The sequence below is a fragment of the Nothobranchius furzeri genome, chromosome 5 (genome assembly GCF_043380555.1).
Source record: "Nothobranchius furzeri strain GRZ-AD chromosome 5, NfurGRZ-RIMD1, whole genome shotgun sequence".
NCBI classification, from domain to species: domain Eukaryota; kingdom Metazoa; phylum Chordata; class Actinopteri; order Cyprinodontiformes; family Nothobranchiidae; genus Nothobranchius; species Nothobranchius furzeri.
Window position 1 is genome coordinate 47039601 of NC_091745.1, and position 23527 is coordinate 47063127.

The 23527-nt window shown below is 43.7% G+C and overlaps 3 protein-coding genes and 1 long non-coding RNA gene across 4 annotated transcripts in view; 3 read left to right on the forward strand and 1 right to left on the reverse strand.

Annotated features, from left to right (window-relative positions):
* Positions 1-418: 418 nt before the first annotated feature.
* On the forward strand, positions 419-6042 carry LOC107378781 (F-box only protein 32). The gene is made up of 9 exons (XM_015949177.3): positions 419-644; positions 1159-1280; positions 1548-1597; positions 1710-1802; positions 3525-3618; positions 4291-4475; positions 4540-4722; positions 5176-5319; positions 5460-6042. Exons 1-9 carry the CDS (start codon positions 529-531, stop codon positions 5547-5549), a joined length of 1077 nt encoding a protein of 358 aa, XP_015804663.1. The 5' UTR covers positions 419-528; the 3' UTR covers positions 5550-6042.
* Positions 6043-7454: 1412 nt separating this feature from the next.
* LOC139070112 (PRELI domain containing protein 3A-like) lies at positions 7455-10141 on the reverse strand. Its single transcript, XM_070551775.1, has 7 exons — positions 9974-10141; positions 9609-9777; positions 9382-9471; positions 9238-9308; positions 9028-9130; positions 8094-8168; positions 7455-7960 (listed from the first exon to the last, which is right to left on the reverse strand). The coding sequence occupies exons 1-6, from the start codon at positions 10003-10005 to the stop codon at positions 8109-8111; spliced, it is 525 nt and encodes a 174-aa protein (XP_070407876.1). The 5' UTR covers positions 10006-10141; the 3' UTR covers positions 7455-7960; positions 8094-8108.
* An 8736-nt stretch (positions 10142-18877) lies between these two features.
* elovl4a (ELOVL fatty acid elongase 4a) overlaps positions 18878-23527 on the forward strand; it is a 20239-nt gene continuing 15589 nt past the window's right edge. Inside the window, exons 1-4 of the mRNA XM_054740380.2 lie at positions 18878-19100; positions 19812-19890; positions 20774-20961; positions 21053-21133. Coding sequence (XP_054596355.1) covers positions 19824-19890; positions 20774-20961; positions 21053-21133 — 336 coding nt within the window. The 5' untranslated portion in view covers positions 18878-19100; positions 19812-19823. The remainder of the gene's footprint in view (positions 19101-19811; positions 19891-20773; positions 20962-21052; positions 21134-23527) is intronic.
* Positions 21235-22746, forward strand: LOC139069835 (uncharacterized). The gene is made up of 2 exons (XR_011520498.1): positions 21235-22272; positions 22391-22746. It is a non-coding gene; the product is annotated as an uncharacterized lncRNA (long non-coding RNA).

Below are 23527 nucleotides of genomic sequence, written 5' to 3' on the forward strand. Positions count from 1 at the left end.
TGGTAGAGGGACACAATTAAAATGTGTTCCAGCTGTGTCTCTCGTGTAGATACTCAGTTACATCACACAGGTTGGTGGTATTTCATTACTATGTTCATTTTGATCAGAGCTATTTTCATTCAGGGGTAAAAGTCACATCAGCTTGTTGATGATCTTTGTTACCCCTCTGGTGCAGGTGAGTTAGCCCTGATTTAAAATAAAAATGCCTTGCTCGGGCTTTAACCCGCTAAAAGATTCCAACACGAATGTCAAAGGTGCCCTCTGTCTTTAACTTTCCATGACATGAGACGGTTTCATCCCCTCCAAGCTCTTTCGCAACACTGAGGTTGATAAACAAAGCCACGTGTTGGGGACAGGATTCCTGAGTGGGCGGGGCTTGTGCGCTTCCGGGTTCTGAGTGGGAGGATAAAAGCGAGCTGCGCAGTGTCAACACTCAGGAAACTAAAGCGCTTCAGGGACGTGACACTCTTCATTTAACGCGTATTTAAAAGGTTGGTTCGTTGGCTTTAGAGCAGCGGCCGAGTCAGAATGCCTTTCCTCGGACAGGATTGGAGGTCACCGGGTCAGAACTGGGTCAAGACCGAAGATGGGTGGAAAAGGACAGCAGCAGACGGCAGAAACAGCAACAACGTCTCCGCGGAGAGGTGCGTCGTTCTGTCCAGAAGTGTTGCACTTTAGAAACGCGCAGCTGCTCGTTTAGAGGCGCGAGAAGGATGGATGGGTAAGGGGGAGATGAAGAAAGGGAAGTGGGCCTTCACGCTGGTTGGTTTTTGCTGGTTGCTACATTTCCCTCGCAGGGAATCGCACAGCTATTAATAACCCAACAACAAGTGAGAGGATTAACAAGCGTCTGTCCCAGCCTCCATAGTAACTCTCCTCTCACCATGACCTCAGGCGTGATTAGGGCTGTTTACCCCTCAGAGCTGAGGATGGACATGTGTTTTACCCTTTTACCCCTCAGAGCTGAGTAAGGCACATGTGTTTACCCCTCAGAGCTGAGTAAGGTATGTGTGTTTTACCCCTCAGAGCTGAGGATGGCACATGTGTTTTACCTCTCAGAGCTGAGTAAGGCACATGTGTTTTACCTCAGAGCTGAGGGTGGTACATGTGTTTTTATTTCTAACAGCTGAGGTTCTGATGGTGCATGTGTTTATGCAGCTTCTGCAAAGTCAAAGAGGCAGAGAGCTTCAACAAGGAGAACCTGCTGTTCTCCCTCAGCTATGATATGGCTGCCAGAAAGAGGAAGAAAGACCTGATGAACAACAACAGCAAGATCCCTTGTGAGTCTTCACACACACACACACACACACACACACACACACACACACACACACACACACACACACACACACACACACACACACACACACACACACACACACACACACAGTTGCACAACGTGCACGGACGCTTTCTCAATTGGAACGTTTCATTAATTTGTCCACGTCCTGTTTGTGGTGCATGCTCGTGCATTAGTCTCAGAGCTGATGCTGTGTAACGAGAGCAGCAGCAGCAGCCACTGATGGAGACACTTGATGTTTCCACAGATTTCCACAGGGAGAAGTGGATTTATGTTCATAAAGGAAGCACCAAGGAGGTAACAATTAGTCTGATATCCAACTTTTCTGATCTAATGCAAACACCGTCAGACTGCTCCGTGCTCTTGTGGACGATTGCAATCAAATACTCTGATAATTAAATTCTCCCAGCGCCATGGTTATTGTACACTCGGCGAGGCCTTCAACCGCTTGGATTTCTGCAGCGCCATCAAGGACACCAGGAGATTTAATTACGTCGTCAGAGTGAGTTCTCGTGCCTTTTCTTCTCTTTACTCTGAGTTGGTGTGTGTGTGTGTGTGTGTGTGTGTGTGCGTGCGCGCGCGCGTACGCATGCTTCTGTGACGTTCTTATCAAAACTCTCCAGACAAGAACCCCTCAGTGGTGACCATATGACCCAGTAATCAATCAAAGATACTTTACTAATCCCAGAGGGAAATTGGAGTAATGTGTGTTTTAATCTCCAAGTTGAATTTAAACCACTAAACGGACGCATTTAACGTACACTGGTCTCAGGATCAATCTTTTTCTTTAAAATTTGATTTTTTTTTTCTCCTGCTACAATATAATGTGCGATCTAAACCCTGGCTCTCTTCCACATGTTCCCACATGTGACTGTGAGGTGTCCGTGACAGCCGTGTGGTGATGTGTGACCACCCCAGGAGGGGGTTTATGAAACCAGACCTGATGATTGTCAGCTGAATCTGAACCCCAAACACACACACACACACACACTGTCTCTGATTAACCCCTCGGTTTTCCGCTCACACTCCATGCCCGTTTATTTTGGACTTTCCAGTTCTCTAATCAGGCAGGATTGTGTTTTTAATTTTTCTTGCTTTCATTTGAAGAAACGGGTCCAGAAGCTCCGCATGTCCTCACACACCAGTTTGGTTGTAATCTGGTCTAATTTTGGGAGGTTTAGATTTGCTTCTTGTCGCAGATCCCAGCTCATAAGTGCAGCGAGGTGCGTTAAGGCCAAAACAATACCACAATGGAACACTAGCTTCTCGCCGTCTGATGGCGTTTACGGGATCGCTTGACTCCATCTCGATTACACATATCAGTTTCTTCTTCCTCACCTGCATCAGTGCCTCCCCCCCCACTATCAGTCAAAGAGACGTAATCGGTACGTTAAACTTAACTCCACCTTTTAGAAGCAGAACTTTATGTAATTTTGACATCCAGTGCTTCTGGAAAGCGTGCGAGCCACATGATTAGCTTTGAGGTGTAGCTTAGTGCTCAGCGGGAGGGTCTAAAAGTAGAAGTGCCGTTCTGCCCGACTGCTCTGCAGAGATGGGAAGCTGCTCAAAGAAGGAAGGGTAGAGGATTAGGGAAGAAAGGAGGGATGAAACCATCCAGAGAAGCTGGAAAATCAGGCGTGGATAACCAGAGGAAAATGATTTCTTCTCACCGGATCAGAGGGAATCTCCTGGATCCTACAGATGATGATGGTAGCTTTTGTTCTCATGACTCACTCTTGATGGCTCACTTTAATGTCTCCATGATGTCACAGCATCTGTTACATGCCCTCCCATCTCCTCCTGTGACCCCCTGCTTTAATGCTTGCCAACAGCAACACACACACACACTTTCTGTACCATGATTCAGCTAGTTCACATGACGGGAGATCAGGAGTCAAATGATTAAGTTTATTTTTGGCAGCTTATGTTGAGATGGTTGTCCAACACGTCTCCTGCAGCTTCTTCTCCCCCTGTAGAGGTGTGTGTGTGTGTGTGTGTCGGGGGGGGGGGGTTAAAGGTTACAGACTTAAGGGCTCTTGTCAGCTGAGGAGTAACAACCAGGTGGAGCGTCGCCAGCATAATGTTCGGCGTCTGCACAGCGAGTGTTTTGCAGGAATGCGGCCGAGCGTGTGCAGTAACGGGACAGTGGAACAGAGTCTCGGCAGCTGACAGGAAGAAACTGATGTTTTTCTTTTCATGTCCTTTTTGTTTTCTTCTGCTGAAGCTGCTAGAGCTTATCGCCAAGTCCCAGCTCCCCTCGCTCAGCGGAGTGGCGCAGAAGAACTACATGAATATTCTGGAGAGGGTTGTTCAGAAAGGTGAGCCTCGTCGCTCTACTACATCCACTCCTCTCATTGGGTCATGCAAATTTAGTTTTTTAGGAAAGGCGTGCTGCTCTTGCAGGATTCAGTTTGGTTTCATCTAGATATGACCAACAGACATAAACATAGGCAAGGACGTAATTTTCTCTTTAGAAGTGGGGGGGGATCTTTACAATATGTTCTAATGGGAAACCGGCTTCAACACAAACGGTTGCTTTCGGCTTGGTCCTAGAGCTCAACCAGTGTCAATTTAATATAGCGTAATATTGTTTTTGGATGGTAAAAAGTGCAGGGGTCAAAACTTGACTTTGGAAAAAGTGGGGGGACATGTCCCCCCTGTCCCCCCCCCCCCCCCCCCCCCCCCCAAATTACGTCCATGAACATAGGTGATTAAAGGCTAGTGAAGCTGTTTGGATCTGCAGCTTTGGCTCTGTGAAAGCCTCTGACGGTCACCAGACCGCTCTACACGCCAGAGCATAAACCAAATGATCCTTCTACTAAACAGATTCAGGTTGTTTAGGTAACGCTATGAAACCTCGTGGACAAATATTATTAGTGCAGCAGAAAAGATGGCAGCCAATCTTAAACATTTGGTTTGATAACCTCACTAATCTGGACCCCCCCCCCCCCCCCCCCCCCCCACACACACACACACACACACACACACAGTCCTGGATGACCAGCAGAACGTCCGTCCCATCAAAGAGCTGCTGCAGATGCTCTACGTCTCGCTGTGCGGTCTGGTTCAGGACATGGGCAAGTCCGTCCTGGTGGGGAACATCAACATCTGGGTGCACCGCATGGAGAACATCCTGCAGTGGCAGCAGCAGCTGGACAGCATCCAGATCAACAGGGTGAGCATCTGCCCACACCACAATTTCTCGAGTACTTCAGTCGTGACCATTTCTGTCCCTGCAGCCCACGTCCACGGGCATGGCTCTGACCGAGCTGCCAGCCAGCCTGCAGCTGAACATCATGCAGCGTCTGTCGGACGGCAGGGACCTGGTCAGTTTGGGACAGGTGTGTCCAGAGCTCGGGAGCCTTGCTGAGGACCGCCTGCTGTGGAAGAAACTCTGTCAGTACCACTTCACAGACCGACAGGTGGGTGGAAGGCTATCCAGGAAATAATCGAGCACGTTTAAGTGTTTTCTGTGTAAAGGTTATTAAAAAAAATCACTTTAGATTACACCCAGAATGGCCTCAGTTTCTCCAAACGGAGATTACATCCTATAGGACTGATGAGCTAATGGCTAGTCTGAGAACAGTGTTTAAAATGACCGGTTCCTGCAGTGTTCTTCTATAAACCTTTACAGTAAAAGTGACACCAACATGATGCCATGTGTCTTAAATATGAGAAACATTATCGTGCCTGGTGCCTCCAGGGGTCACACGTCTGGCCGTGTGGTGCACAGGTTTTACAACTTCATGTAGAAACACTTAAATACCCATTATTATTAATATTAATATCATAAACTCAACCTCTGTTTAGTGCTGGAGAAAATGAAGACGCTGCTATTCTGGGTTGCATCTTTTAAAACCGTCTCTCTTCTTTAGATCTGCAAACGTCTGATGTTGTCGGATAAAGGCCACCTGGAGTGGAAGAAGATGTACTTCAAGCTGAGCCGCTGCTATCCTCTCAGAGAGCAGTACAGCGACACGCTGCACCTCTGCACACACTGCCACATCCTTTTCTGGAAGGTACGACGCTGGCCTTAACCCTCCATCACAGCAGATGTGAAACTCAAACGCTCCCGTCCTTAAAGCTGCACCTAAAGGGAAAAGCAAAGGAAAACAGGCGCCTGACATGAAACTAACTAAATGTTTATCTTTGCTCCTAGGACACGAATCACCCCTGCACAGCCAACAACCCAGAGAGCTGCACCACCGCCCTCTCCCCTCAAGACTTCATCAATCTGTTCAACTTCTGACGCCTCGGCCCCAGATGAGCTGCTGTACATATGGATGTTGATGTTTCTGTCCCAGGAAGGTCCTGGATGTAGGTTTAGTCTTGGTGTGACGCAGGCGGTAGGACGAGGATGCAATTTTCGAACGTCTGTGAAGGGTTCACCTGTGAAAGGGACTGAATGTGGTGAAAGGGATGCAGGTGTGTGCGTTTAGTCTTCGGTGTGGTTTCTGAAGCCACTCCTCTGTTTTCCTCCTGTTAGGAGGTTTTTATTTTGACTTTAGAGGCGAGGAAGATGAAGTTGATGGGATTAAATTGCAGAGCGAGGCCTGCACACACGGGGAGGTGCAATATGTTTAATGTACATATTTTATTTTATTTTATTTTTCGTGTTCTGGGATGGCCGAGAGGCTCCTGTTAAGCTGCAGAAGTAACCCAGATGGAGGATCTGATGTTCTGACTTCTGTTATTTTTTATCACTTTTATATGGATTTGATAATTTTTTTAACCATTTTCTTTCTATGGCTGTAATTACAGCAGCACCTGTGTGTATTATTATTACCAAAGATTTGTAATGAGAGCCAGCATAAGCACGGTGTATTGTGAGACTTAAAACAATCCTGGTACCATCTGTGTCTTGCTGCCACCCGTTTAACTCGGATGCAGTTTTTTTCCTTCATAATTACAACGAAGTGTCTGATTTACACTTTTCCAGGCTGCTGGAAGCAACGTGTTTCTGTAAAAGCCTCCTGCATATTTTTTTACACACCCAGCTGATTGTTTACGTATTTCTTGGAACTTTAGACAAGTGGTTGAATTTGTTTGGGAGCAACGGGGTCCAGCTTGCCTGGATCGGCTCAGATGCTGCTGTCTGTACGTCCCCACTATGCAGTCTGTCTGTTTGGTTTAATAAATAAAACAAAATATTCTAAAATGACGTTATCACTGATGTTTAAGATGAAAATGATCCTGCTTTTGGTCTTTGACACTTTATAAACTCTTTTCTGCTGAAGGATTCTTGTTTCATGTTATTTTCTGCTCATGTTGCTGCTGTTGCACCTAAACGTGTCCACTGAGGGACAAATTGTGGTTTTATTCTGCCCTCTGTTGGACGCATGATGAATTGCACCAGCACTCAACATTGTCCTTTTAAAACAGCAACAGAAGAAATGAAAGGAATATGTTTAGAAGTGTAGAGCTGCCACCCACACAAAATAAAACTGGAGCAACATCACGTTAGAACATTTTAACTTCAATTCAAGTTTATTTATATAGCGCCAAATCACAAGTGTCTCAAGGCACTTCTCACAGGTCATTAAACCAATCAGAAAAAAGTAAGGAACCCAGCAGGTTGCATCGAGTCACTGACTAGTGTCAGAGTCGTTAAAGCAATCCTCATACTAAGCAAGCATGCAGTGACAGTGGAGAGGAAAACTCCCTTTTAACAGGAAGAACCTCCAGAGGATCCTGGCTCAGTATAAGCAGCCATCCACGTGATGGAATATTGTGTCTGGAGTTAGGATCATCTAAAACAAGCTTTGTGGTTTTACGTGTGTGTGTGTGTGTGATGTCCAGGGTGTAACCAGACCACAGGACCAGCTGATAATGAGCTCAAACAACAAATACTTTTATTTATTCATTTTAGTAGTTTCAGCAAAAGCTGCAGCCAAACATCATCTGATGTTAAAACCAAAATAAAACACAAACTGAACTCATTTTATGTAACATGGACAGAATAAAAGCAGTGCATTTGTTTTAAATAACATCAAATATTATGCAAATAATACCTATAAATACATTTAGCACATAGGTGCACCATGGCACATACAGCACTGCCCTGATGGTCAAGATCTACATAGGTAGCATCTACGTTTGGAGTCATGAGACCGTCAGAGGCTTGCCACTTCTCCGGGAGGAGGGGGTTTAAGGCCATTAGAACTCCGAAGAATAGTGTGTGTTTGTGTGTGTGTGAGGGAGAGAGTAACCCGCTTTTCCCTCTCAAAAAATCTGTTTTACAGAGCGGCTGCTTTCAGGTAGAAGAAATAAATAAGAGAGGCCAGTGTTGATGGTGGAGTTCTCCTTTTAGATCCGTTTTTATTGTTCTCTTTTAAGTTTGTTGCTTATTGATGAAATTGTCCCAAATCTTGGACGAGCCGCCCCCTTTTGCATTGTTCACCTTTAAGATGTGAGCTGAATTTGGATCTAGAGTTCTAACTTTCACCAACATCTAGCTAAGGTGTCTCTCCATCATACTGTTAAACCTACTGGGTTAGGGAATGCAGAATGCAGAGCAACGAATAAAGCTATGGTTTGAAGCTAGTTTGTCTGCTTAGATGGACTAAGTGAAAAGTCCTTCCAGACATCGCAAGAAGATCCAAAGATGCTGAAAACTCGGGTGGAGCTGAGGAGAGCAGACGTTCTTGAAGAGTCAGAGGCCTGAGCAACAACAGAAAATAAAACAGTGTAGTGAGAGCCGTAACACTTGTGTGTTTTTGAGATTAAACGTAGCTTTCTCATTTTTCTGATGCAGCAGAAGAAACGTGTGAAGGAGAGCAGAGAGAGGAGTTACCGGCGTTAGTGAATGTCACAGAGATGAACGTTCCCTCTCGGAGTTCTGAATAATCCACTCAATAGCGTCCCACCCCTGCAGGTGCACACAGAACAGAGCAGCAGGTCAACCCCAATCCTCATCCCTAACCAGTCATCCGCACCATCGCCACGACGATCGGAGTCACTGAGACGAAAACAAGCCTACACACCAGGAGGACCTCACTGTCACAGTAGACTGTAAATAAATAAATAAAATCTAAGTAAATAAAAACAATATTTATTTATTTTTAATTTTATTTAATCACATATTTAATTTTCATTTTCTCATTTATATATTTATTTCTTATTTTCCTTTCACATTTATTTAACATTTTATAATTTTATTTCCACATTTATTTATGAATTTCCTGTTTTATTTCCTCACTTTAATATTAATTACCTATTTCTGCAGGAAGAGTCCTCCATATGACACCGGCTGGGTCTAAATCTGCTGCTGCGAGCCGCGGCGGGAGTAAAACACAGACTTTCCTACAACAAAGTCCCTTTCAAGCAAAGTCCTTCTGTATTAATGATTTCAAAATGAATTAAGGAGTAAAACAAAACAAAGGAAAGGTTTGGTCAGGATTCTGGGAATTCCACAGCTTTTCCTCCTCAGTGTGGATGTGTAATTTTCATAATCAGAGTGCTAGGTGACTGCCGACTGTCCAAACAGGGAGTCTAAACATCAAGATATAATATAATATGATGAAAATCTGGCAGGACTCAGTCTTTGCTTTAATGAACGTGAAGAAGCGTAAACCTTAACCTGCAGAATGCAGGAGAATGTTTGAGTTTTCTATTTTATTTGATCTATTAGGAAACATGCTGGTCTGCGTTCGCAGGTAACGAGGCCACGGTGAAGCCTCTCTGTGCCTCTGCACACGTAGAAGATAATCATATTCGATTTGCAGCACCTTCCGGGCGTTGGCGGACATGCTCCGGACCATCATCCCCTCCAGATAACTGCCCAGACTGACTCCCTTCACTGTAATGATGGCTTCCTGTGTCAGGACGGTGCTGGGGAGCAGCAGACAGAGGAGGCAGAAAGGACAAGAACAAAATAACGTGGACAGCTCTTATCAAATCAGATGAAAGAAATAATAATAAGACAAATGAACACTTACACCTCAGGGTTTTGTGGGTGTGGTCTGTAAACAAGCCTCTCGTCCACTGATATGAGGTTGGTGAGAGTTATCTGGGGGATAGAGATACTTATTTACATTTAAACTGAAAGCGTGCTTCACGGTTTAAATTAGCTTTTGACTCACATTAGATGAACACAACTCCATCTTTTTCTGGCTGGGGTCGACTATGGAGAGTTCCTTTACATAAGTCTGAGTGTGGTTGGTTCCCAGTATCTAAAGATGGAAATGAGCACAAACCAATCAGAGAAGGTGAGCTTACCTCCATTCATGTTGATGACACACAGCACAGAGTTTTTACGATACATGTCTGTTTATGTGTGTTTATACACATCCCAGCGTTTACCACTGACCGCTCGTACGATACCCGGTAGCCCCCACTCTGTGCTGAGGAGTCTGTGGCTGTGGAGGCGACCCTCTGAGTCCAGACTGCGGTCCAGAACGTCCACCCCGACCACGTTGGGGTTCATGGGGTTGGGGTATTTTCTCATTGCAGCCTTGATCACCGTCTCCCAGGGGTAGCTGCACTCAAAATCAGAACAAAACATCAAACCAGCAGTAGGGTATGGTGGTGGCAGTGTGATGGTGATGGACCACGTCACCCTATAACCCATTATTCAAATGGGATTAAAGCGGAAACACACATTTAGGAGCATCAGCTTGTTTGAGGTCAGTTAATGAAATGGAAGTTTTAACCTTTAACATCATGCTGACTCACCTGAATGCATGTTCGGTGCTCCAGATCTTCATTATTAGAACGGCTGTCCTGGCCCTAATCCGAAGCTACATCTCCTCACCGGACTGCCTTCATCCTCATCACCACTCACGGAACAAGTTGTTCGAATGAGGCCTGGGATGTGTCAGCGAGATGATTCCAGAGGAGCCATCTCCGCTCGCGCGGGCATGTCGGAGTCACGTGAGGACAGAGACGTTTCCCGCTGATACACCTGTCTCAGCGACAACTGGCACAAAACAACATTTAACGGACAGATGAGAGTTGGGAAAAGAGCCGGTGGACCAGAAACGCCGATAGTCAAGATAAATGTCCAAGGGCGAGAGGTTCTCGCTCAGAGTTTCAAAATAAAATACCTTGAAGTAATTTTAAATCTTACATTTTAGCCGTATACATTCATTAGGCTGAACAGTATTGCTTGATTAAATATCACTATCACGTTTAGCTCCAAATGTAATTTAATTTTAGCTATTAAACAAATTGACGGTGATTTTACGACAGTGAGTCATCCAGGAACCGTCCACAGCCATCTTCACTTCCGGTGTTGCGCCAAGGTATTTGAATGTGTGGTCTTGTGTCGGGAGCGCGCATGCATTGAAAAAAAAACATTCCAAGCGAGGACGCATCAATTTTTTTACCAAGTAGACGCCAAATATTGCTGGGATTGATTTTAATCATTTTCTTTGATTCGCTGAAGCAGAAATAACCAGAATTGCGGCTGCGCGCGCACTCCTGCTGCAGCCGTTCCGATTCTGGCACGACACCTGTCTCTTTTGCGTCAGATGCTGCTGATGCTTCGCTGCTGCATCCGCCTCCATCAATGTGCATGCGTGGAGCATCTTTGAAGCAAGTTCTCCCTCCCCTTCCTTAGATGTGGAACGGATCAAGTTACCTAAAACTCACAGCACACGGCAGAAGTTGTGTCTCGTTTATTTCAAATCAAGAGCATGTAGGATTCAACCCTGATATTTAATCAGGAAACACATTTTAAAGAAGTCCAAACATATAATGTAAAATTTACAACTGTACAAAAACAACATTAAAAACAAAATAAAAAATAATTTAGCTAATTTCTTAGAATCACATTTTTAACCCAAGCTTATAAATTTTCAGATTAGCTCAGACAAGTATTTTAAGCATGCGTCGTTTGGAATTTTTTTAATGTCCTTTACACGTGTGCAAAATCTTGTTTTATTTGTGGTTTTATTCCTCAAAATCTTCCTATAAAACTCAAGCATCAGCATTACTCATAACTAGGAGGCTGAAATTGAGCGCTAATCATTTAAACAAACCTACATTAATTCAGACCAATACATTCCAAAGCCTCTGCCTGGGCTGCCACCTTACCGTGGTGGAGGGGTTTGAGTGTCTCACAGCTAATGATCCCAGGAGCTAAGTTGTCTGAGGCTTTATGCCTCTGGTAGGGCCACCCATGGAAACGTGGGTCCCCCTTCCCACGGGCTCACCACTCGTGGGAGGGGCCAAAAGGGTCGGGCGCAGTGTGTGACGGGTGGCGGTCTGATCCTCGGCTACAGAAGCTGGCTCTTGGCACATGGAATGTCACCTCTCTGGTGGGGAAGGAGCCTGAGTTGGTGTGTGAGGTTGAGAGGTTCCGACTAGATATAGTCGGACTCACCTCAACGCATGGCTCTGGCTCTGGAACCAGTTCCTTGAGAGGGGTTGGACTTTCTACCACTCTGGAGTTGCTCCCACTGAGAGGCGCCGAGCAGGGGTGGGCATACTCGTTGCCCCCCATCTTGGTGCCTGTACGTTGGGGTTTACCCCGGTGAATGAGAGTGTAGCCTCCCTCCGCCTACGTGTGGGGGGATGAGTTCTGACTGTGGTCTGTGCTTATGCACTAAACTACAGTTCAGACTACCCACCCTTTTTGGAGACCTTGGAGGGGGTGCTGGAGAGCGCTCCTTCCGGTGACTCCCTTGTTCTGCTGGGGGACTTTAACGCTCACGTGGGCAACGATTCCGGTTCCTATCGATTCCCGATTCAGATTCTTTGAAGACATGACATGTTTTACATGAGCCAGCTAACCACAGGTCCTACTTGATGAAATAATCTTAACTTCAACATAAATTTTAACTCTATGAATAATAACATGTCACAATGACGGGCAGGAGGTTTGAACCCAAGATGCAGAACACCAGATCACGCAGACAGGAGTGGAGCTAAAGAAATACATTCTTTATTCTTTAAGGTGAGGCTTAATCCAGCAGTTAAAAAGACAAAAACTGAAGTTTCACAAACAGGAGCAAGGACTCAGGCAAAAACACCGGAGGACACAGAACAGCTCAGACATATACAATGGACCGACAAACACTGAAGGACAAGACAGGGGTTTTAAACACAGAGGGAGGTGATCAGGGGAACAGGTGGCAGGTGTGCATAGTGAGAGCTGGAGGGAAGGCAGGTGAATACAATAATCTAATTGAAACAAGCAGGATGACAGAAAACCTTACTTAACCTATAATACAAGGATTACACAAAACCTAAAGACTGAGGGCCAAAAATAAACAAATAGACGGATGAGGGGACTAAATTAAGATTGACTAGGAATGGGGAATGATTAGAAAGACACCTGAGGGAAGTCTACAGAGGGCTGGAGATAATAATGGGACACAAGAGAAAAACCTGGAGTGGGAACTGGAGGGGCTGGGGAACAAAGGGACACAGAACATAACATAACATAACATCACCTTCATTTAGACAAAATCATGTTTTGGAGAAAAAAATGAAAAAGACTTGCAGCACAACCAGTGTGTTTGTTTCTGACCACAACCAAAGTCTGGAAGAAGCCTCTGGGATGAGAGGCTAAATGTCTCCAACATATCCAGAAACGCCCAGCTGTTTTCAGCTAAAACTCTCAGGATGATCATGTCCAGGATGACTGAGAACTACACCTCCATGCTGCAGCAGCTTCAGTCAGAACAGAAACTTAAACGTAGCTGCTGTCAGTAACAATTTAACAGTTTTAAACATTAAATCTCTCAACAGAAATAGTTCAGAAAGGAAATCAAAATGTTCACAACATTGTGAGTGATTTATTATTATTATTATTATTATTATTATTATTATTATTATTATTATTACTATTTATTGTGGCAGAAGCTGGTGTGGTCCACCACAGAGAAGCTGCTCTAGCATGATGACTTTAACTATTCTACAGGTTATTGTTCAGCCTTCTGACGCTCACACACACACACACACACACACACACACACACACACACACACACACACACACACACACACACACACACACACACACACACACACACACACACACACACACACACACACACACGAGTGTTGGTGAGCGGCTGTGTCTGACTGCTGATGCTCCGTGTGTGTTTTTATTTCTGCACTGAGACAAACTCTCCTCACACCGTCCAGAGTTTGTTCTTTAAAGCTTCTATTAAATCCACTGTGTTGACGTATTTTAAAAGGTTTTCTCTACGCTGCACGGAGTAAAAGTTTAGCAGACGTGTTTGTTTATATCTGGGTGGGGGGAAGGGGGCTCGGTGCTGCACACAGACAGCTGGTGTGATCAGCTCTGAAAAGCGTTGATCACAATTTGCAGATCACTTATTTTTCACGGAGATCGGCCGCGGATTCCTCTTCCGTCGGCATTCTAGGAATCGAAGTAAAAACTTTGAATGATTCCCGGAAAAACTAACAGTTGGAACCGGTTCCAATCGATGCTCGATGCCCAACCCTAATGATTGGCTGGTCTGATCAGTGGGAACATCCCTGGTTTAAATGTTTTTAATTATAATTTTTTTCTTTGTCCACTTGTTTTTGTGGCAGTGCTAAATGTGCTCAGTTGAAGGAACCATAGAGTAATCCTCCACACTATGGACACAGCTATTGTTACTCTGGGACACTCAGACTGTTCATTTAGGATCAGCCACATCTGTTCCTGCATGAACTGGATAATGAACATGAGTATTTGATTCCCTAGTAGATTTGTTTCTTCTGTGTGTGTTGGTTCACCAACCACTGAAGAATGATTCATTTCTCAGACGTAGTTTTGTGTGTTTACTCTTGTTCTCAGACAAATGCAGATTTCAGAAGCATTCCCACCGTCCCCTGCTGTCCAGACTCCTGCAGCAGCCAGGTTCATCCGAAGGTTTTAACAACAAGGAGGCCAGAAGAGAAGAAGCTCCAGAGCATCATGGACATCACGGCTCATGTGAGTCTCAACATTAGTTTAAATATTTAGATTTGATCTAGATGATTTGTTACATCAACATTAAAACCTTGCTTTCCCACCCTGGACCAGAACAAGAGGATGCTGACTCAGATCTGAACATGTTGTTGATGCGCCTCAGTGTGGAGCTCAACCAGGACTCAGGGTTTGTGGTGAATGTTAGAAAAGTTTCAGTAAACATATAAATACTGTAAACAATGACATTTAGTTTGTAGAGGTGATATGACAGACATGATAGCCATGTTTCCTCTGTAGAAGAAGACACAACGGCTCGGTCCTCCCAGCTGTTGTCTCTCCATACAAACTCGGCCCTTTAAGGACTTTGCTCAGATGTCAGTGTATCACGACTGCTTCTGCAGAGTTATGTCACTGATCAGTGCCAGAGGGTGTCCACGAACATTATTAACATTAAAAACTTTATTCTGTAGAATTATGGTGTACTTTAACCGAGTCGGAGAACCGGGAGAGCCACTGTTGGATGGGGCGTTCAATGACTAGAAGAAGAAAAGAAAAAGTGAATGAATAATAATTCAACAGATACGTTGACTTAAATGTAATGATGTATTTAACTTTCACAACTTTAACAAAGAACCACAGTTCTGCAGAACATCAGATGCTTTTCTGAGATCTTTAAAAGGTTTTATTTCTCTTACTTTGAAAAACAAACTAAATGATTGTTTGTGTAAAAGTAGGTGCTGCTGTGTTTGCTGCTCGTGTAAAAGGAAAGGAGGGATGAGGTCAGAGAGACGAGTGCTTGCAGAGCTTTACCAGAAATGGATGGAGCATTGTGGTTTCCTCACTTCTAACAGAGAAGCATCAGGCTAGCAGGAGCTGCTCACATCTGGGTTCATCTAGCAGAACTTCTAGAGTTAGCAGATGATGCTCCTGAAGCTCGCTGCTTCTGACTCCCAGATGTCACCTCACGGTCGGTTGTGTGTTGACAGAACCTGCGGGAACATTGTTCTCTAGATTCATGAACATCTCTGGGTTCATGATCTACATGATGAATGATCCACTCTTGTAGCCCCTTTCAGAGTCAGAGGACTCCAAAGCGCTTTACCCTGTAGCCACAGCTGGCCTGGGGCACACTGACAGAGGCAAGGCGGCCGAGCACTGGCACCTGGCACTACCGGTCCCTCTGACCACCAGCAGCAGGCAAGGTGGGTTAAGTGTCTTGCCCAAGGACACAACAGCAGCATTCTCTGGTCAGAGCTGGGATTGAACCTGCAACCTTCTGATTACTGGACAACCCACTCAACCTAAACTATGCATTTACATTAATCTTTGCAGTTCTTTTATTTTCTGGGGCACATTTTTCACCATGACTGATCATTTCCCGTTTTCCTGTTGATGTGGCGAGTCGGCCGTAACCATTCTGGTGTGCAGGCTGCAGGAGTGTGCTGTGCCCCTCTCCTGCCAGGTTAAAGCATCGTCCATGCTGAAAATCACTTCTTGAAAGAAACTGATAGTAAACAAAGCCATGAGGTCACATGTAGATGTGAGCTTTGCTGCATTAGTCATATTTTGAAAATTGCCAGACATTTACACTGAAACTTGTGATTTCCTGTCTAGCCCTGTGTTTACTGCAGGAATGGACTTGGCACAGAAGTGGCTCGTGGCAAAAATATAACCCGATCCTATCTTAAGCGGCACAGCGGTCCGATTCTGGGGACCCTCCCCAGACTAAAATGGGTTGTACTTGAAGCAGCGCTGTTCTGCGCTGCTGATGCTTCCAGTGTGAGATAGAGGTTAGATGTGCTGCTTTACAATAACTGTGTTTAGTTTTATCTGTGACAGAAGAAGCTGGTTTAAAGTGAGGCTTTATGTTTATACACTGTGAAATGTGTTTACATCATTAATACAATTTTTACCCTTTATGCTAATTTACTCTTTACAACAACAGATGAGGGTGATTTTGTCTCTAGGAACTAAGTGTTGATGAGGAGTGTGTACTACCATGCTAGTTTGAATAAGCAGTTTTTTTTGTGATCCATGTAGAAATCTCATTGTTACAATAAATAATGTTGATTCAACTGGAGTCTTTATTTTTCTTTCACTTGAACAGAAGAACTGAAATTTGAGCCATTTGTGCATCTAGATTTTAAAATGATTTTTATAAATAACTGATCATATTTTATATTACATTTAGATAGTGTGGCATAAATCTGCTGTTTTTATTTAACAAATAGTTTTTTGATAAAAAATAAAACTCTAAAACAGTCAACATAAAAGAAATAACCTGCTTCAGGTCAGCAGGCTGTTGCTGTCATGTAGGGTTAGGGTTAGCTAAGCGAACGAGTAAGTATGTGTGTAAAAAGTCTGTCTGGCCAAAATAATTCATTAGTCTTCATCAGCTTGAACACCATGATACTGACAATGTCCACATGATGATCGTAACGTGGAGCAGAAAGCTGAAGAGCAGATGTAGCTAACTGTTGAAGCCTCACAGGATAACCCACAGACAAATGTACGTAGACGCCTTGTGGACTGGCGCTGTCTATTGGAGCTGTCGTAGTGGCCGGCCGCCATTTTAGATGGGTCTCCATTTGCCTCCGGTGCATTCTTTTCTACTGAGGAGGTGTTTACCCAACTAAAAACTGCACAGAAATGGGCACAGTTGTTCACTCTGCTTCTGCATCTCTTTTTACAGTCACTGCTGTTCTGCATTGACAATGGAGAGTGAGGAGACCCATCTAATATGGCGGTGAAACTGTTCCAGTGCCCAATTGGGCATCTACGTATTCATATCTATGGGATAACCCGCTTTAAAATCGAGTGAACCCCAAGACGTTTGTCACCGCCCAGTTCCATACAGTTCTCCTATTGGCTGAGCAGTTGCTAGGAGATTGTACTTCCAAGTTTTGAGCAACAGCAGAAAAAATCCATGAGAGCAGGGAGCAGACTTGTGGGAGCAGTTTTGATCCGTGCAGAGAAAAAGTTGTCACGTGAGAAGACAATACCAGTGAAAGAAGGTTAAATCTGAGCGCAGAAACAAAGATTTGAAGGAGAACAGAGTATATTTAAAAGAGAGAGCAGACATTTTGAGTGCACGCATTACAAGTTTTGAGAGCAATAATATAAAATCTTATTCTCAAATTAAAAAGTTGGTCTCTTGATATGAAATTCTGCTCTCAAATTGAAAGTTCAAGTGCTCAATTTCTGGCACTTTAATTCTTCCATAGTTTTCTGGGCATGTCCAACCGGGAAGAGACCTAAAGGTAGACCCAGGACACGGTGGAGGGATGTCTCTCACCTGGACAGGGAACGCCTTGGGATTCCCCTGGAGGAGCTGGCCCAAGTGGCTGGGGGGAGGGAAGTCTGGGCCTCTCGCCTTATGCTACTGCCCCCATGACCCGACTCCGGTTAAGCAGATGAAAATGGATGGATGGATGAATGGATGGATGGACATCCCAAATATTTATGGATGTCTTTTCAGCTCCCAGCTTTAGTCCGTGAGGCAGACACCTTGTCTACTTTTAAGACTAGGCTTAAAACATTTTTATTTGATAGGGCCTATGGTTAAAATCTGATGTTAGCCCAGATCTGGACAAGTGGGGGAGTAGAGGGAGGTGGAGTGTACAGTCGGTAAAGACGGCTCTCCCTTGCCCTGCCTTCAACATGCCTCCATCTAAAAGGCTAGGTCATCCAAAGTTATCTCTGTAGTTATGCTGCTATAGGCTTAGACTGCTGGTGGACACACTGACCACTTTCCACACTCTACTACTTTCTTCTACAATTAGCTCTTTAACTGTATTGTTTCCTGCTATTTCAGCTGTTAACTTTATTTTTTCTCTAAGTGTTTTTCTCCCCAGAAGAAGCTATAATGATGTTCTGCTGAGCTGTGGTGGCCTCATGGTGGGGGCCATCGGCTAGCACACTGCTGCTAACCACTTAAACATTCTCTCTCTCCTGATAATAACATTTTACTCTCTTTGACATTGAATGTGCTACTACTAGTTTACCTGTTTAATCATAGATTCACTAGGATGAATACAATAAAGTTCATCCCTCACCAAATAGAATATTTACTAAGAAATCACAATATAACCATAGAAACATTCCTTGGTATATATGTAGAGTGTGTGGATGTGTGTTTGTGTGTGTGTGGGTTGGTGTATGCATGTGTCTGCTCTGTCTTCTCGATCCCCAGTGAGTCATGGTGGATGGCTGCTTATACTGAGCCAGGATCCTCTGGAGATTTCTCTCTGTTAAAAGGGAGTTTTCCTCTCCACTGTCGCTGCATGCTTGCTTAGTATGAGGATTGCTGTAAAGACTCTGACACTAGTCAGTGACTCGATGCAACCTGCTGGGTTCCTTATATAGGAAACTTTTTTCTGATTGGCTTAATAATAAATAATAAATAAGCGTATCTTTGGAACACCTGGCTGCTTGAATGAAACTTAGCCAACATGAAAACAATGACATAATCATCATTATTATTATTATTATTATTTTTATTATTACATAAATATTTAGCAGAATAGCATCACTTTTTCAAAAGGAGTTTTGTCAAAATGGGCACTATTTAAGTCACAAACGTTTAATCAAAATTCATATGCATTAGTTTAAAATTCACTGAATAAATCCACTGGTGCGTCGTGCCAATCCGAAAGTAGACACAATTGTTTTATTTTGAAACTCCAACCGGAAACGCGGCGCATACTGCGTCTCTCGCCTTCCAGGGCTCGGACGGAGGACGGAGGCGCAGTCTTGCTGAAGCAGCCTCGCTCTGGAGGATGGGACGGTACCTTAACGACTAATTCGTGCCATTGAACGGCCTGCTCAGCCACCTGCCGACCAGTCCGACCAGCAGGAGTTACGCGCTCTGCAATCATTCTGCACCGAATGTAAAAACAGACGGGCTTTTATTTTTTAACCAAGCACCCAAACGGTAAGGTGATGAGCAGCATCCCCATCCTCACGGAGCGTTAAGGCGAGACAGTGTCGGGAGCTATTGTGCTCCACGGTTCGCACAAAAACAGAGAAATTAGGCCATCCGTTTCCAGCGGATTATGACGTTATTGACGCTCTTAGAATATTTCTTATTATGTGTGTGTGTGTGTGTGTGTGTGTGTGTGTGTGTGTGTGTGTGTGTGTGTGTGTGTGTTGTTGTAAATCAGATAAAGAACAGGCCTGCACACGGCTGCGAGAGTTAATTAGAGGCCGGACAGCCTCCCGCAGACTTACAGGCTCCTATTATCAAACCCGCTTAGATTTATACAAATGTCGTAATTTAATCTGGTGAGGACAGTTTTGTTATATTAGGAAGCAGCGCGTGCAGGATGGCAGGTGCTGCAGCACTACCTGCTCATGGAGCATCTTCGCACAGGAGCAGTATTTTAAGGGTCATGAATTGTATGCGCCCTCCTCTGCTGGATGGGTTTTATTCTACAGGGTCATATTTGCAGGTTGGCTGGTGGTCGTGTTCACACCTAAAAGGTGCTGACAATGGCGGTGCTCCTGGCCCAAAAAGTCTACCTCATCAGTCACAACCAGCGTTTTATTGTTTTTAAATTATTGCAAAGCAACACAGAATGATCTGCAGCATTTGTGTTAATGCTCCCCCACTTGTTTAATAGAATTTTTGTCTGTTTAATTTCAGCTTTTTGCAGCCATGGAGATTGTCAAACATCTAATTAATGACACCATACAGTTCTACAAGTGGACCCTAACTATTGCAGGTAAGGATCACACCTTCTAAAAAGTTCCACCTTTGACTTTCATAATCAAAATGTCTTCTTGAGCTTTTTGTGGGTTTTTTTGTTGTCAGCGGAGGTTTTTAGCATGGCGCTCCCCCATGGAGGCCATATTTGAACCCCTTTCCTCATTTTATCGCTGACAAAAATGAACTTTGACCTTAAAATTAACCAAACTTTGTCAACAGGCTTTAGATGTTGAACATGGCTCCAGTAGCATCGCTAGCCTTTTTCACACTGTTGTGTATTTTGACACAAATCTAAATAAATGGGTATTTTCACAGATTTGATCACATTTCATAACAAAAAGCTGCATTTCTGCCTCTAAACTCATCATAAAAACAGCAAATTTACAACAGTTGACCACAGAAATTTATTTAAAATGTTCCAATTGTGTTTTTTGAGCTGTAAGCAGCAAATATCTCAGTATGAATAAGATTAGGCTTTATTCGTGACTATTTTCTTTATCTTACGAGCAGCAAAGTCAGTTTGAGCGAAGCTGCAGAAGGCAGAGGTGTGTGGGATTTTATCGGTGCATACATAGCTGTATCTGTATTTTTGAAATGAAGAAAAAAGGAAACAAAGTTAATTGCTTTTTCTGTGTTTTTGTGGAAAAAATGCTATAATTTTAAAGTGTATAAATAGAAATGAAAACAATTCCTGGCAATAATGTGAAATAAAACCACAAACTTCTCAAAGGATCATAATTTTTAAACTTTAAAAAAACTAGACCAAATTGCAAAAATGTAGCCTCAGACTGACCTCTGGGGAGTATCTCATCCAGAAGGATCAGCTCTGATGTGACATGACTCTGTCCTGACGCCCTGTCACACTGATGTGTAACGGTGTGAGAATATCTGTCCTGCAGACAAACGAGTGGAGAAATGGCCTCTGATGGACAACCCGCTGCCCACTCTGGCCATCAGCACCTCTTACCTGCTCTTCCTCTGGCTGGGGCCCAAATACATGAAGAACAGAGAACCCTTCCAGCTCCGCAAAACCCTCGTCATCTACAACTTCAGCATGGTCTTCCTCAACTTCTTTATCTTTAAAGAGGTGGGTTCCAGATGTTTGTGACTCGTGCTGCTGCTTGCACTGCATCTCCTTCTGATCCTTTAGATTCTCACTCACCGTTTTTGTTCCTTAGCTGTTTATGGCAGCACGGGCAGCGAGGTACAGCTACGTTTGTCAGCCAGTCGACTATTCAGATGACCCCAATGAAGTCAGGGTGAGTGTTTGGATGTTTCACATCACAAATGTTCACTGTCCCTCACAAGAAGCTTTCATGATGATGGAGCTGCTGATGTAGCACGATTAGGGCTGGCTGATGAAGACACCAAACTGCTCTACATAGATTTACACTCTAAAAAATAGATGTCTAGTTTACTTCACCAAGTTATGTCAGCTGGTTCCACTGAACTTAATCGCTCGAATTTAAAGGAGCATGGGGCAGGATGAAGAAACGAAACTCATTAGCGACGCACTCGGTGCTGTGAGTAACTGCAGCCCGGCACGAGAGCGCGCACAAACTCTTCACTAGAAAAAAAAAAGTTACAGAGATGTACGGCCAGAGCGCGGCTCGAACAAGGCTCCGTGTCGAGCGATGAAGTAAGTAACATTGTTACTTTAGTCTAATATTTGTATAATTCCATGACATTAGCTTTTTAATTTAGCCATGACACTCGTGATGTAAAGCAAGTGCTCCTTCCTATGAAATATTCATAAGCCAGTTTTGTGACTGGCGAGCAAGACAGTAACATGATGCTACTTTATTAGCATAAGGCTTTGTGGCTGCAGGTGATTTCTGATGTTTTTAGACCAATTACAGTTATTATTTTGCACTAAGCTTACTAACAAGCTAATGTTAGTTTATACATCATGTAAGAACATCCAATTTCAAGTCAATGACATCATTTGTGAAACAAATTTCATTACAGGACAGGCATCACAACAATGTAAATAAGAACATAAATATCAATGTTTAGTTCAAAAAATGCATCAAAATAAAATCATAATATAAACAAGACCTACAGGGTAATACAGTAATTTTTCCATTACTGTCATTGATTTTCAGGAATTCACATTGGAAGGAGTGATGGAAGACAGTTCAGATGGAGTGTGCCCGAGCCTGCCACAGACTTTGATGTGTCGTGGGAAAGTTTGAGACCAGGGGCTAAAGGAAAGGGGAGAGGAAAAGGTCGTTCCGAGGGTCGGGGAAGGACACGCTCAAGGGGTGAGGGCAGCAGGTTGAGGTCCAGAGCTCCTTCAAGAGGACCAGGGCGCCGGGGTAGGCAGCGAGCAGCTTTCAGAGAAGAGGACCGAGACCGGCTTGCACAGCTGAGAGCTGCCAGTATAGCTGAGATGCAGGTTGGTTGTAGCCATTTGTGTAAAAAAAGTAAAATAAAATAATAGATGCTAAAAACGAAAACATCACTCACTGGAGATATGAATCTAGTCATGTAAACATATGCACTTAAATTCCTAGACAGCCTTACAACACCTGAGCCAGGAGGAGATTATATTCTCGAGAGAGTGGTGACCCGTCTTCCAGGGGTGATGCTGGATATCCTGGAGTTTCGGCAAGAGACGCCAGGACACCGTCTTCCTGAATGAGGGCACCCTAACCCAAAAATCCAAACCGTTTATCTACAACTACAGTAGTTCCAAAACAGCACAATACCTCAAAATAACTTTAGCTGAAGACAGCATTTTCACCCAAAAATAAACAAACTGTTTGTGCAATATATTTATTTTTATTTATGTACAAAAAACAGTTCTGTTATTTGCATTTGTACATAGTATTTTTTCTTAATTTCTAATAAATCTGTGTGCATGAAAGAAGTCATTCCTGTCTTTTGATGCTTCACGTAGCTGGGGCCTTTATGGAGAGAGAACAGCAGCATTAGATCATACATAGATTACATGAGAATGCAATTCTGGAAACTCTCGAGTTCTGAAGTTGACCTGTAAAAAAACAAAAGCTACAACTTTATAGATTATTAGGAATCACACTTTTAATTGCCTTCTCACCCACAATTGTCATTTCTATATGTAAATTGTCAGCTTTGATATTGACACTTTAGCTTTTTTGCTCATGAAAATGTTATTAATATACCTAAAGGTCAGATTGGTGACATCCTTCAACCAGCGTCTGTTGAACATGATTCGTTGAAGAGCCTCGTGTGGTGGAGATCATGGTACCATGAGCTCTTTATCACTGGTCGTTGCATCAAGTGGTCCATGGTCACATTTGCCACGGGTCCATTCATGCTTCCCTGTGACATGGTGAAGCACACCCACCCACATGTCCTAATAGAAAAAATAAGTTTTATTTGAAAACTTTACATGTGACAGAAGCACTCACAAACAGAAACACGAGAGCTGGCACTATTATGAAAAGAAAGGTAATTATGTCAATGTGCATTGTTGTCTTGTTGTCCAAAAGATGTCACAATACTTACATTAAACATATCACGATGTTGTGCTTTCTGGCAGATGTACCAAAATTGGTTGAAGATGTCATTCAGCCACACAAGAAGGATGGAAATTCCCTTTAGGATCCCAGTCTGTGAACAAGGATAAAACAACAATTCCATCTTTTAGTTCTTTTTAAAACATAGAA

Bases quoted from the DNA above. Each gene is read 5' to 3' on its own strand.
- LOC107378781 (XM_015949177.3), top strand. From the start codon at position 529: ATGCCTTTCCTCGGACAGGATTGGAGGTCACCGGGTCAGAACTGGGTC. The intron at 1,281-1,547 runs GTGAGTCTTCAC...ATGTTTCCACAG, and splicing joins CAACAACAGCAAGATCCCTT to ATTTCCACAGGGAGAAGTGG. The intron at 1,803-3,524 runs GTGAGTTCTCGT...CTTCTGCTGAAG, and splicing joins GATTTAATTACGTCGTCAGA to CTGCTAGAGCTTATCGCCAA.
- LOC139070112 (XM_070551775.1), bottom strand. From the start codon at position 10,005: ATGAAGATCTGGAGCACCGAACATGCATTCAG. The intron at 9,778-9,973 runs GTGAGTCAGCAT...TTTTGAGTGCAG, and splicing joins AGCACCGAACATGCATTCAG to CTACCCCTGGGAGACGGTGA. The intron at 8,169-9,027 runs GTGCTGCAAATC...GTGCACCTGCAG, and splicing joins TGTCCGCCAACGCCCGGAAG to GGGTGGGACGCTATTGAGTG.